The 12,664-nt window shown below is 38.9% G+C and overlaps 1 protein-coding gene across 1 annotated transcript; it reads right to left on the reverse strand.

Annotated features, from left to right (window-relative positions):
- Positions 1-2,834: 2,834 nt before the first annotated feature.
- IL20RA (interleukin 20 receptor subunit alpha) lies at positions 2,835-11,273 on the reverse strand. The gene is made up of 6 exons (XM_054280483.1): positions 11,185-11,273; positions 8,490-8,668; positions 7,646-7,821; positions 6,907-7,051; positions 6,224-6,363; positions 2,835-3,740 (listed from the first exon to the last, which is right to left on the reverse strand). Exons 1-6 carry the CDS (start codon positions 11,256-11,258, stop codon positions 2,835-2,837), a joined length of 1,620 nt encoding a protein of 539 aa, XP_054136458.1. The 5' UTR covers positions 11,259-11,273.
- Between the last annotated feature and the right edge of the window lie 1,391 nt (positions 11,274-12,664).

Here is a 12,664-nt window from a genome sequence, read left to right on the forward strand (position 1 = left end):
CATGGCAGCATTTTGCTCCTGGCTGACTGCTTTGCTGAAAGTACCATGTCTGATCAGCTTCATTTGATTAACATAATTATAAGATTTTAAGGAAAAATATGTGTCACTTTGAGGATATTAAAAAGGCCATCAACAATTTACTGGTACTATACAGATGGAAATATGCACTATTATGTCTGTTTCATCAATTCCAGAACTTGACTAGCTAACTTGAAAAATTCTTTTGCATATAAAAGAAAGTTCTTATCTTCATTAACATCTTTTCCACCAGTGCTTTTTTTTTTTTTTTCTGTGATCATTCTGAGAACACTTTCAAAGTGTATCATATAAATATGAAGGACTTGTTTGCATAATCTAGTATCAGCTCTGCATTTAATGCAAATTCGCATCAAAAGGAAGCAACACTGAAAGTGCTGGAAACTTCTATCACAAATATTTTAGTGCAAAAATTAACCACTATTCCTAAGCATAAATTTATCATGAAAATTATTGCAAGAATCTCGGCATATTGTATTTTAATCACAAGTACTGTTAACTAGGAAGGTGGGGCCTTTTCAAGTACTAGAGCAAATAAATGTTATACAACCTAATTGTTACTGAAAAGTAAAAAAAAAAAAACCAAAAAAAATCCCCAACCAACCCAACAAAACCCAACAAACCAACAAAAAAGAAAAAGCCAAAACAAAACAGGATAACATGCACTGAAAGATTACAACCACAAAAAAAAATTAATGAAGTGAGATTGTATGGATAAGTAACCAAGTTTTCAAATTTTAATAAGCAATTACTTGATTATGGTAGGTTAAATATCCTTGCAAGTAATTATCCTTAACTGCTGTTGCAAGGCTTGCTCACCTAGCAGAAAAAGCAGCAGCAGACATAGCAGCTGGCAAATAAGGCCAGGGCAAATACATACCCAAAACAAGAGATACTTTCCTCTTCAAGGAATGTTGATTGACCTGCACCAAAATATTTGCAGAGCTGAACCATCCTTATCCGTCCATATGTACGGACATGATGTCTATACACTGAACACAGGTGATTTGTCTTAGGGCAGTAGTAATTGGGTAAAATTCAATGGGCTACTGGAAAAAAGCAAGTAATTGTTTCCTGCCCATGAGTTGGAGGCCCCACACTGCAAAAGAAAATTACAAGATCATGCACAAAGAGGTTAAGAAATCTTTAGGAAATACTGAGAAAGATTTTGGATGACTGATTTTTTTGGGAGCAAAAAAATTCACATCTCCCATCTATTTTCTTCTTTTACACTAAGCTAAAGCGCCTCTCTGTAATCTTCCTGATGAGCAAAGGTGTTTATGTAAGCTAGGCACAACACGGCTGCATGATCTATACTTTTATTATAAAATCAGCTGAGGACAATTTTTTACCTCCTGATAAGGAGTCATCAGCATATTGTCATGCTGAAATTCGAAAAATTAGAAATATTTTAATGCAATTTCTGGTTTTAAAGTCTATGACTACAATTGAAAAATTCTGAGGATGAACAGTCACAGAGAATGCTAAGGTGATGAAACAACAACAGCTCAGAAAAAAACATTTAGGTAAAGGTCTTTCTTTAAAAAAACACCTAACCATGTACTAGTTTGGAAGTGTACATAATTTTTTTGCTTTTTGCTTATCCTGTTAAAAACCAAAAAAATAATTACCATGAGGTCTTTTGGTGTACTGGGAGGGGAAAAAAAAGATTCAGTAAGTGAACAAGTGACAAGTTTTGAAAAGGAAAATGCCAACTGCCCTAGTAGGTAATTTCTAGAATGCCCTGTAATTTTGCTATCCTAAATACCACATGACATGAAGAAAAAGTGAACTTTCATCAGAAGTGCTGATGAGAACAGCAGGCAATAAAAGGAAGCCCTCAGGAGCACTTGGTTGGTGTGGCACAGTAGTGTGGAGAGGCTGAAGCAATGCTGTGTCTGGGGCAGACCTCTCCCTCCAAGTGTTGGAATGTTGGGGGACACAAGACAGATGATGGACTTTGGACCTGGTTAACATAAGAGATTTGATAACAGGATGCCTTGGCAAAAGCAAACAGAACTTTGAAAATTAGACCTGGATTGCAAGAAGATTAAATCAAACGTGTTTACCGGGAAAAGAAAATCCCATTAAACTCTGCAAGCAAGAGATGCTGTTATATGCATAAGTTTGTTTATGTGATTTTAACCTAATCATTGCAGTACACATTACTAGTCTCCCTGCAATAGTATATAAGTGTTTGTGTCCCACAATAAAATTGGATTCTGATCACCAAGTCAGTCTCCCCCTCCCTCTCCATCGCCGACATCCGAGCTGCTCCTGCCACGCAGAGGAGCAGACACCTGCAGGGCACGAGCCAAACAGGTGCTCAGCTGCCTGTGCCTAAGGCTGGGTGAGACATGGTCCAGCCAGTGTGATTACAGGCATTTCACTCAACCCCTTTGCCCTACATATTTTCCCATTTTTTGTTTGCTTGGTTGTATTTTTCCCCCAAAAGTAACTGCTTTCAAGTGCCGGTAATTCGTTTTCGCAGGAATTGCAAGGGGGGGAGCATTCTCTGTAAAAATATTTATTTTAAAATATTTTCTCTTTTTATTTATTATAAAAAAAGAGTATAACCTCACAACAATCATATTTTACACAAGAGGTTTATGATTAATGTCATAATCATTTATATCACATCTGGAGACTGTTATAAATAACATTTAATGAATAAATTGTTAAGCTGTGATGGTTCCAAAAACTTCAAAACATTAAGACATGCCTGTTCCCCTGAGTCTACCACTCTCTTTAGCAAAATAAACAAGATTTGCACTTTTTGATATCTTAGAAAATTACTTTCAGTCTTCCATTTCTACATGAAGTCCCCACTGTTCCTTGAACTGCAGGAGATACATTTCTTGGTCCTCAGGGGATTCACCTTTGTCATAGAGTCTGAGCAAAATTCCATCTTTGTTGGGATCATCATATTTGAATAGTCCATCACACACCTGATTTTCAACACTGGACAAAGTAGGAATATACAGTCTTCCACTGTCAGGATCCCAATCAACCAATATGGTCTGCATCCCTTCTTTCTCTGTGAGGCCCTGCGTGGTTTTTTCCAGCTGATGATAGGATGCCTGCCCAGACTTTTCAGTATCCAGGTCCATGAAGTCGATATGGGTCTCACTTGGCAATTCATCTGCTGCATCAACCACATTCAAATCAAGTTCCTCTGTTTTCTGTCCCAAACAAAGGTGTGCCACCCGTATCTCTAGCTGGGGGGAATAGGGCTGTCCTGTTCCTGTATCAACCAAGTCCCCCAAAGCAACCTGTGGCTCACCCTGTAGCCCCCCAGGGGCAGAAAACATCTCTTCTAGTTTCTGACCAGGACTGAAGTCTTCAGTCCTTACATCATGCTCATACTCCACAACCTCTGCATTTTTATCTCTCCAAGTATTCTGTGTTCCAGACCAGCCATGAGATGCCCAGTTTCCAGTTTGGTTCCCTTCCGCTGAAGTATCCTCTTTGAGTGAAATCTCTTCACATGAAAAATCAAGCAAATATTTTGCTTTCAGCACCTGTTCAGAAGGCAAATCCCTCCCTTCAGTGTCATTGTAAGCAGTGTTATAATGGGGACTTTTCCTTTCTGACAGACGTCTGGATTCCTCACAGTCATCCCCATCAACGGTGATAAGGTTGAGCACCATTTTTTCACTTGGTATGAAAACCCATTCCTTGCATTTGTCAGTGTACTGCCACACCTGCAAAGTAAGAAAGATATTGAGGGAAGTTCAATAAAAAAAAAATCTCGATGCTTCTTATACTACCTTATATTTTTAAAATATAGTGCTAGGTTAGACCTTATTAGGAGGTTATTTCAACTTAGGGAAGAAGAAAGTTCATCATATAAATATTTAAGAGTGTCAATATGCTCTCCATTTTTTATTCTATTTAATGTAAAACTATATTATAATCAGTTTTAATATCTCTTTCCTCCTCTTCCCGATGTCAAAATAATGGTTAGAACAATTCTGTCAAATAGAGGTTTTGTTTCCAAACCAGCATAAACTCTCATGACTTCAGAGAAAACATCAGTCTTTGTTCTTGGACCAAGGATTACTGAATCTTTTCCACTCCTTTTAACCAGTGAAGAGAAAATGTAGTCACAACCAGTTCCTGCAAGCAGTGTCAGGTAACACGTTCATGTATAACTTAGAGAGAATAAAATAATACCAGGTTTTCTTTCAGAGAGGGAGCTACACATCAGGCTGAAGCACAGTGTACAGAGCCTGCACTGTGTAGTCTACCACATGCTGCTTTTATGAATCTGTGCAAAATCATCAAATTAAACCATAGGGATCTTTCTGAAACAAGTAAAATTTTTGATAGAAATCAACATTGTGTGGGCGTTGGTAGAGTGAATACAAAAAACAACCAGAAGGTGCATTTCAGTGCTTTCAAGCTTGAATGGAAGACTAAGACCACTAATTAAAGTACCAAGTAGTCTGAAAGGTCACACAGGTCAGAAATGCTGGACCAAACAAACAGTTTATTCCATGTCCCCCCAGCCAAGCAGGGTGCCCATGTGGAACAGTCTGTATGTTGGGAAAGCCAGAGAGCATTGTTAAAATACCAGGGCTATATTCATTTGTTACCTTAACATTGACTGAACCCAGAGGTGGAGAAATCAAATTGAAGCTCCATGATCATCATTAAAAAGTGCAATGAACATAAAAATAATCCCAACATTCAAACTACACTTTTATTAGAGAAAAAAACTCCCAGAGTTAGGATTTTAGTCTGCTACTGATTGGGAATTTTTCACTAAGTAACCCTTCATGCTCTTGGACTTTAAAGAGCTCTGTCCTGTTAGCTCCCCAAGAGACCAAGCTATCTCCCCATACCATGACCTGCATCCCAGAAACAAAACATAAAGAACAAGACAGAAACAGACTTTTTACAATGGCCTGTAGTGACAAGGGACAATAGTTTTAAAATGAAAGAGGTTCATTTAGACTGAATATAAGGAACAAATTCTTTACTGTGAGTGTGGTGAGGCACTGGAATATGCTTCCCAAGAAGCTGTGGATGCCCCATAAGGGCAAGTGCTCAAAGGCAGGTTGGATGGAGCTTTAAGCAACCTGATCTAGGGGCAGATGCCCTTGCCCATGTCAGGGTGGTTGAACTAGATACCTTTGAAGGCCCCTACCAACCCAAACCACTCTGTGATTCCACGGTCCTGTAATCCAACCAGTGTCCCCTCAAGTGCAGGAGGTATTTCTGTGCACATTTGAACACACTGCAGCAGTGGCTGCTCCAATCCTTCTGAGCCCTTCTGAACTCACAGTCCCTCTGTGAAGATTTCTCCTGTCACCTCTGCACTTCTCTAATCTTCCTCAGCAAGATCAGCATGTTGAAACCAACTCCCTTGTATCTCCCATCCCACGGTGTCACGCAGATTGGATTAACATTGAAGTCTGCATTCATTATTATAATTGCATGTTTGTGGTTGAGCAACTTGCTTAAAGATACCTGTGAGAAAGTTCTGTTGAACTCATGAGCTGAAAACCAGTAACATTTCATAGATTTTTAAGTGTTCTTTCTAAAAATCAACAAATTTTGCAACACTAAGAAATTTGAGAACTTTTTTTTTGCAAAAAGTGTATTTGGGCTGTCTAAATAACAGAATGTGTTTATACATTTTTGGGTGTTAGGAGATGGTACAGTATTTCAAAGTATTCTAGAAATCCAGGTTAAATTTTCTGTATGATGCGCATGTGTTAAATCCTTCACAACCACAATTAAATGGAAAAATCTGGTAATACCCAGTAATAGTCCAAGAAAACATTATTGTGTTTCTGTACAGTTTGTCTTCCCTTCTTGTTTCTGAATTCAACAAATTAATAACTTTTGTCCAACTGACTTTACACAGTGCTTCATCTTAGATAAATTTACAGAGTTCTGACACCCTGACAGACCTAGTGCCTTAAGTCACTGCTTAAGGCAATGACTCTTCCAAAACCAATGGCTCTGTTCTGATCATTGCAAACTTGAGTTATTACTCTGTTTTTCTTGCATTTAATAACCCTTGATGTGGCTTTCTTCTCTTGATCTCAGTGGCAACTACAGCTTTTACTTGGAGCTAGCCACAGCTTCCTCCAAGCCTGCTTAGACCCCTGGAAAACACACAGCTCTGCTGGAGTGCCAAGGCTGGCAGTGACCTCCTGCAACAGAAGACACTCACCAGGTTTGTTGGATGTTTTTGTTTGTGGATGTGAATATACTTGTGCACCCAACAGCATGCCACAGAAATAAAAAGGAGAGCCAGCGTGGTAGGCATAATATATCCAAATGTGATTGTTATAGTCTCATCTTCTGTTTTATCTGTTAATAAAACAAAAGTTTTCATTGTAACAAACAACTCGTTAAGGTATGCGGACAGTAATGTGTGCATTCACCCCATTGCATTTTGGATACAGAATGCAAATGTTTTAGATAAACAAGGAATTTGCAGGAAATGAAAAAAAATGTATTTGAGTTACAGGACAATTATTATTATTATTGTCTAAATGATAAATTAAATTCTTTAAAGAAGTAATAACATCTCCCTTAGGTTCTCCTATTGATAACTTCAGAATGACCCAGCTCTGCTACCCCCAAACAGCATTCAAGGAGAAAAAATATTCTCCATGCACTAAAACTCAAAGAATGCAGGTAATTTTCTTCAGAGGTAGTGATGTACCTTCCAGTCAGTCCCAGCTATGCTTTAGTAGAGGCAAAATTTTCATTGGTACAAGTGCACAGAGAAGGGAAAAACTATACTAATTATCACTTTCAAAATGGATACCTAAAAAACTCACAAATTCAATCATCATGATTTTTCTAACTTGCATCTTCTTTTTTTTTAATTTGCCACCTCATACATACCTTTCAGTGTAGTAATGCAATGTTCTTTGGAAAAGGCACTGTCCAAAACTGGTGTGGGGACATGTATCTGTGCACTGACACAATAAGCTGTTCCAGGTTCTAACCAGGGCACAACCAAGGTGTTGTTGCTGATGGAGAAGAACCACTGGAAGACATTAAAAATATTTTTCCTCCCTTTAACTCCTGAGCTACAGACAGGTCATGAGCATGCACATTTTCTAGAAAGGTTGATACTCTAAGAGCTGCCAGCTGCATCCTTTTCCTACAAATGCAATCAACATCAAAGTTACTTGTTAAGTCACATCCTCTCTGATTATTTTCTCTTCCCACCAAAGATTCTTGTACCACTACTGAACAATTTCATGCTTCATATGCATTATGACCATCGGCCACTACTGGCTCACATTCCTGTGGAGATGTTGCATCACTCCAGCCCTGTTCTCACACACACACCCATGACAGGCACATGGTATGGTTCCACAAAATATTTCAAACTGGGATGTTCTGGAAAAGCCAGGAGCCTTAGGGTAACAGAATTTATGTAGACCTTGGAGTCCAAAGTAAAGTTATTGCTATATTTCCTGCACCTTTGTGAAAATAAGGTCAACAAACCAGCCAAACAAACAAACACAACCAACCAAACCACATTTGTCTGCTACAGGTTTGCTAATCTTGGCATTTCAAGAAGCACAGAGCACAGATTAAACAGCAGCAGTTCCACAGCCTTGTCAAAGCTTACCCGCTTCTTTGTTTTTTTGTTGAGGACAGACACATTGTACTGTAGGCCAGGGTACACCTGAAGCAGAGATATGGATTCTTCCTCTGGACTTCTCTTCCACTTCTCAGGAGCAGTCAAAATGATTGAGATAGATCTGTCAGTAGAAGATACACTTACCATGGGTGGATCTATTTTAGCTGGAAAAATGAACATGTACAAAAAGCAGTCAAATTCAGCAGAGGCACACTGGTTTGACCAATTTCATCAAATAAATCATATTACATTTCTGCAATGACTGGGGGAGTCTAAGTAGAGCATTGAAAATTTTATTTATATTGGTAGAAAAATATTTGTTTAGATAACTAAGAGGATTTTTACAGTAAGAAAGTGAACGCTGACTTGGAATTTTGCCAAGGAATTCCTGTGACTTTACAGGATAAACAACCTTGAAACTCAATTTGCTAAAATAGGCTGAATTACCAGTATGTCCTTAGATTATGTAGCATAGATAAGAAATATTGGGCTCTAGAATATGCTTGCTGATTGGTTTGATAAAGCCTTTTCAAAATCAGAGTCATTTATACTGCGAATGTGCAGTATAATTTGCCTTGAGTAAGGCTTTACCATAGCATCAAAAAGAATTCCGTGTATACCAGACTCTCTATATATATCTCCAAATTCTGATTTTATTATTTGAATTACTTCTGTCAAAAGCAGAATATAAGAATAAATGTGAAACAACTGAAAAAAGATGTAACTTCACGCTAAAATTAAAATATTATACACTGTAAAGGCCCATGCAGTGTGAGCACACATTGTTAATCAAGGCCATTGAACACCTGGCTGTGTGCTTAGCTCTCCTTACTGTCTGTTAGAGGGTTGAATCGTGTGGTCTCCATCCAGTCAGAGCATGCCCCATTTAGGAATGCTTTGACACTTGCATAGTATTGCTCTTCGTAGTCAGAGGTCTCATTGGAGAGGTCACACCATGTTCTGTTTATATTCTTGCATTCTGGCTTTCTAATCCATTTGCCAACACCATATCTATATTGAAAAGAAAGAGAAAGGAGCTGTACAAAAGCTATTTTCAATATATTAGTCACGTCATAATATAATTTTCTCTGTTTTAATATGGCTGATAAAACAGTTTCTGTGTTTAGCGGAAATCTGAAATTTCAAGGAATCCCAGCTTCAGCTGAGATGAAGAGCAAGACTTCCACAAGTTTTTAAGGAAATATGAATTAGAACAGGCCTTATCCAGAAGAAGCCAGATGAAACTAATGGGGATGTTAGTGACACCAACCTAAGTCAAAGTTCACCTGCGCCGACCAGAGATCTCTCAACATCAGTCTCCACAGAATTAGCATAAATTCTAAACACACAATAACAGAGACAGGATAACTGTTTATATGGAAACAAAGAGTCCAGTCAGAATGGTCAGTGACACATCCTCAAGTATGGACACAGATGATGCTCAGGGTCTCCAAGATGAATGAATGATAGGAGACTACTCATTCCTGCCTGACCCCTCATTTTCTAGTTTAACAGAAAGACACAACTGGAACACAATGAACTTCAAAACCCTTCTAGTTGAAAAAAGGCCATATATCTGTTACCAACAACGCCTTGGTACTGACCAGCTCTTATACACTGGTAGAACAAACCAAGATTTCCTTGGAAAATTCCTGTTTGGATTTGCTCAGACATTCCTGCTCCTTAAATTCACATTAAGAATTCCCCCTTTGGCTGCTAACTAGTAAGGGCTTGTGGCAGCTTCTGCCAGATCGCTCACCAGCATTTTCCTATCTCAAGGCCTTGCTCTCCTGGATGGGCAGAGGCACCTGAGTGTTTTTGTGCTCAGTGGAAGATGGAGGTAGCCATACCTATGGCAACGGACTCCTCATGGACCAGCTGGCCCTTCAGAGCCAGTGCAGGCAGTTCTCTCTGAACATTTTACCTCCCACTCAAGTGCTGGTTGATTTCTTGCAGTAACCATGAGGGAGTGGAGCCTGGAGCTCCATGGGCATGGCCAAAATCCTAATGCTATTAGATGCCATCTTTTGTCAATGCTAGGGGCACAGGAGAAGGACTCTCTCTCTATTCCAGGAAGAAAGGTGTCCCTTTCCCATGCAGGAAGCGTGGCAGATGGAGCAGCGTTGATAAAACTGGTCCTGACCAGAGGGAACTGTTTAGGTGGCACAGGTTGAGCTCTGCACTCTCTCTTTTGTACATTTTTATCATTAATATTGCTGCTGTCACTACTCATTGTCTTATCCCATTGCTGTTTCCAGTAAATGGTTCTTATCTCCACGTGTGATCTTTGCCTTTTGTGCTTCCAGCTGGAAGTGGAGGGGAAGCAAGTGGCATCATGGGTTTTTTTTCAGAACTTCTGTTGTCATCTTATTGCAGGGGTTCCATATTCTTGTCTCCTAACACAGAAGTTTCATATCTTGGTATTTCTTGTGGACAGCGCCTCAGAGCACTAACTCTTCTTCTTCACAAAGCCGCCAACTAACTCCAGTTCCCTTCTCAACCAGCCACCCCCCTCTTTTATAGCACTCTTCTTCTCATTGGTTACAGCTGTGGCCTGTTAAAGTCAGGCCTGTTCCTAATCTCTGATAATTGGCCCAGCTGCAACTCCTAAGGGGTAAGATTACTTTCTACACTATCTTTATTTTCTTATATTCTATCCCCCTACAAACTTCTGAATTGGAGAACACCATTCCTAAACCATGACAATAATAATTATTGTTCACTCTGTAACTGCTGAGCACTCTTAAGTTACAGGAAACGTCTAGAGACCGACATTCGTTTTAGTGTTCTGAAAATGTTCCTAGATTGAGGGAAGTGTAAATGTTAAAGATTTGGAGCATTACATAATCTGTGACAATGGTGCTACACATATTTAGAAGCCAAACTTCTGTCACTGGCCTTCAGAATGACACAGTGCTCTTTCAGTGGGAATAAAGGAAATGGAGTCTGGTTCTCATGCAAATTCCTTGATGCTCTACTAAGGTGCAGACCTTGACAATATAAGGGCCTGATTCCATCCACAATACTTGTTTTGTACAATGCTTGGTAACATCAGTGGATTTTCTCCTAGAGAGGCTTGCTGGATCAGAATAAATCTGGGGGAGTGTGTCTGTCAGGAAAGAGCAATGACATATTGGGTATTGTTAATATCGATTGAATCATACATCTCCATATCCATTTAAGTGTGTACAGAGGATGTATGCAGACAGTTACCAGTCCACAGCAGTTATTCTTCATCCTTCTCTCTTATTTTAGGAGGAATGCCTCTGAAAGCCTCCATAGTATTAGAATGTTGCTTCCTACACTTCTTTTGTAGGAAGGATATCCTTATACGTTTTTTAACTTAGTGTGAAGTAAAGAGTGCCAGAAGCAGAAATTAAAAAAACACACTGCTTAAGTCTAGCTCACACTTTAGTTCTTTCTTTAAATCAGCAATACTTCCCATGAAGCTGGGTTTTCTTTTTAAATCATTATTTAAAATGCTAAAATAAAAGCCCGTGGGAGATAAAATAAACAAGTCAACTTACACTGCATACTTCACCTTGTAGAATACTCCATCATCTGTGCCTTCTGGTGCTGACCAGTGAAGGACATTCTTCATATTTACAGATTCAAAACGGACATTCCTAGGGTTGGGCAAAGAACAATACAACTCTCCTGAGAAAGAAAATAAGAAAGGAACAACATGCACTAAGAATCAGCAAATGCATACACTCCCAAAGTAGCCAACACAGTTATTTTTAAAAAGTTATCTTTTTTAGCATTCAAAGTGTAATGTGGTTGGCTGAGGGAAATGAATTTTTTTACAAGTGTCCCCACCTAGTGAAGTCTCAAATTCCATCTTTATGAGTGTGCTTTTTCTCTAGCAAAAATGGCTTTGCCATTTATGACAAGCATGGAAATATTCAGGGACTGGAAGCTAAAACTAGAAAAGCTTGGCCTAGAAGAGACACACATTTTTAAAATTGCAACTGTATTGGAATATCACAGAAAATTTAACACTGAAAATTTAAAAAATATCCTTAATACTTTACTAGAATCTTCTTGTAGCTGAGTGGATTTTTAAAAGGCAAACCAGGTATTTTAGAAAAAGACACACAGAATGTACTGCAAATATAGCTTTACAAACTGAAGTATGACTTTGGAGAATTGGACTGGATGATCACTGTGGCCCCAGTGTCATTTGACCATCCCTTTTGATTCTCCAGAAAGTCAAAAGCAAACATCTACTGTGAGTCACACATCTGACTTGCTATTAATTGCATCAGTTTTTGAAATTAATAAACAGGCAAATTTCAGTATCCTAAGAACACAGTTTCAGATCTTTCTGATAACAACCTCTAATCTAATAAGTGTCATGAAGGCACCCACATCGCTAAATTGCTTGCTTGCAAAATGAAGCCTGTGGGCCCAGGGGAAGAGTCCCAAGTTCAAAGTTATGACTCAAGCCTCAGCTATTCCTGCCATGCTCTGGGGGGAGCAACCCTGAGCTGCCACTGCTGGGAAGGAGCTTCCCATTGCATGCAGCCACAAGAGCACAACAGGGAAGAGAAAAAGCAACTCTGTGGTTTTTCAGGACTTTTCAAAACCCTTTAATCCCCTTTTCCAGGAATGCAATTCTAGTTCTTGAGATAACAAAATGAGGCAAAGAAAATGGGAAATAAAATAAACCTGTTCAAATGAATAGCCCTTGAGCTGTTAATTCTGTAAGCAGACCTTAGGGTATTTTTGTAGTATATTTTGCTATTACTAGAGGAATAGTGTACATTCTCTTGTGTACCTAACTATAGTTGCTTTTGTAAGCAAAAGTCACCACCATTTTCTTGATTAATGTGCAGACTTGTATCTGTCTTTGGTCCAAAGAGTAGAAGATTTTTTTCTCTTCCATTTATTTATTAAAACAATCTCCTTGCAGTTCTGTAGAGACCTATTACTTCAAACTGTCTCAGTGCAAACTCTTGGTTTTCCAAGCCTCTAGCTGCTCATTAATGCTGTACTGGTATATAC

This window comes from Melozone crissalis, unplaced genomic scaffold, assembly GCF_028551555.1.
Source record: "Melozone crissalis strain CALT ecotype California unplaced genomic scaffold, PUWL_Pcris_2 ptg000027l_1, whole genome shotgun sequence".
Classification (NCBI taxonomy): domain Eukaryota; kingdom Metazoa; phylum Chordata; class Aves; order Passeriformes; family Passerellidae; genus Melozone; species Melozone crissalis.

What these genes read in the sequence shown, in the direction of transcription:
- IL20RA (XM_054280483.1), bottom strand. Translation starts at nt 11,258, where the DNA reads ATGAAGAATGTCCTTCACTGGTCAGCACCAGAAGGCACAGATGATGGA. An exon ending in ATTCAACCCTCTAACAGACA is followed by an intron (nt 7,822 to 8,489) that starts GTAAGGAGAGCT and finishes TCATTTTTCCAG; the next exon opens with CTAAAATAGATCCACCCATG. An exon ending in AAAAACATCCAACAAACCTG is followed by an intron (nt 3,741 to 6,223) that starts GTGAGTGTCTTC and finishes CTTACTTTGCAG; the next exon opens with GTGTGGCAGTACACTGACAA.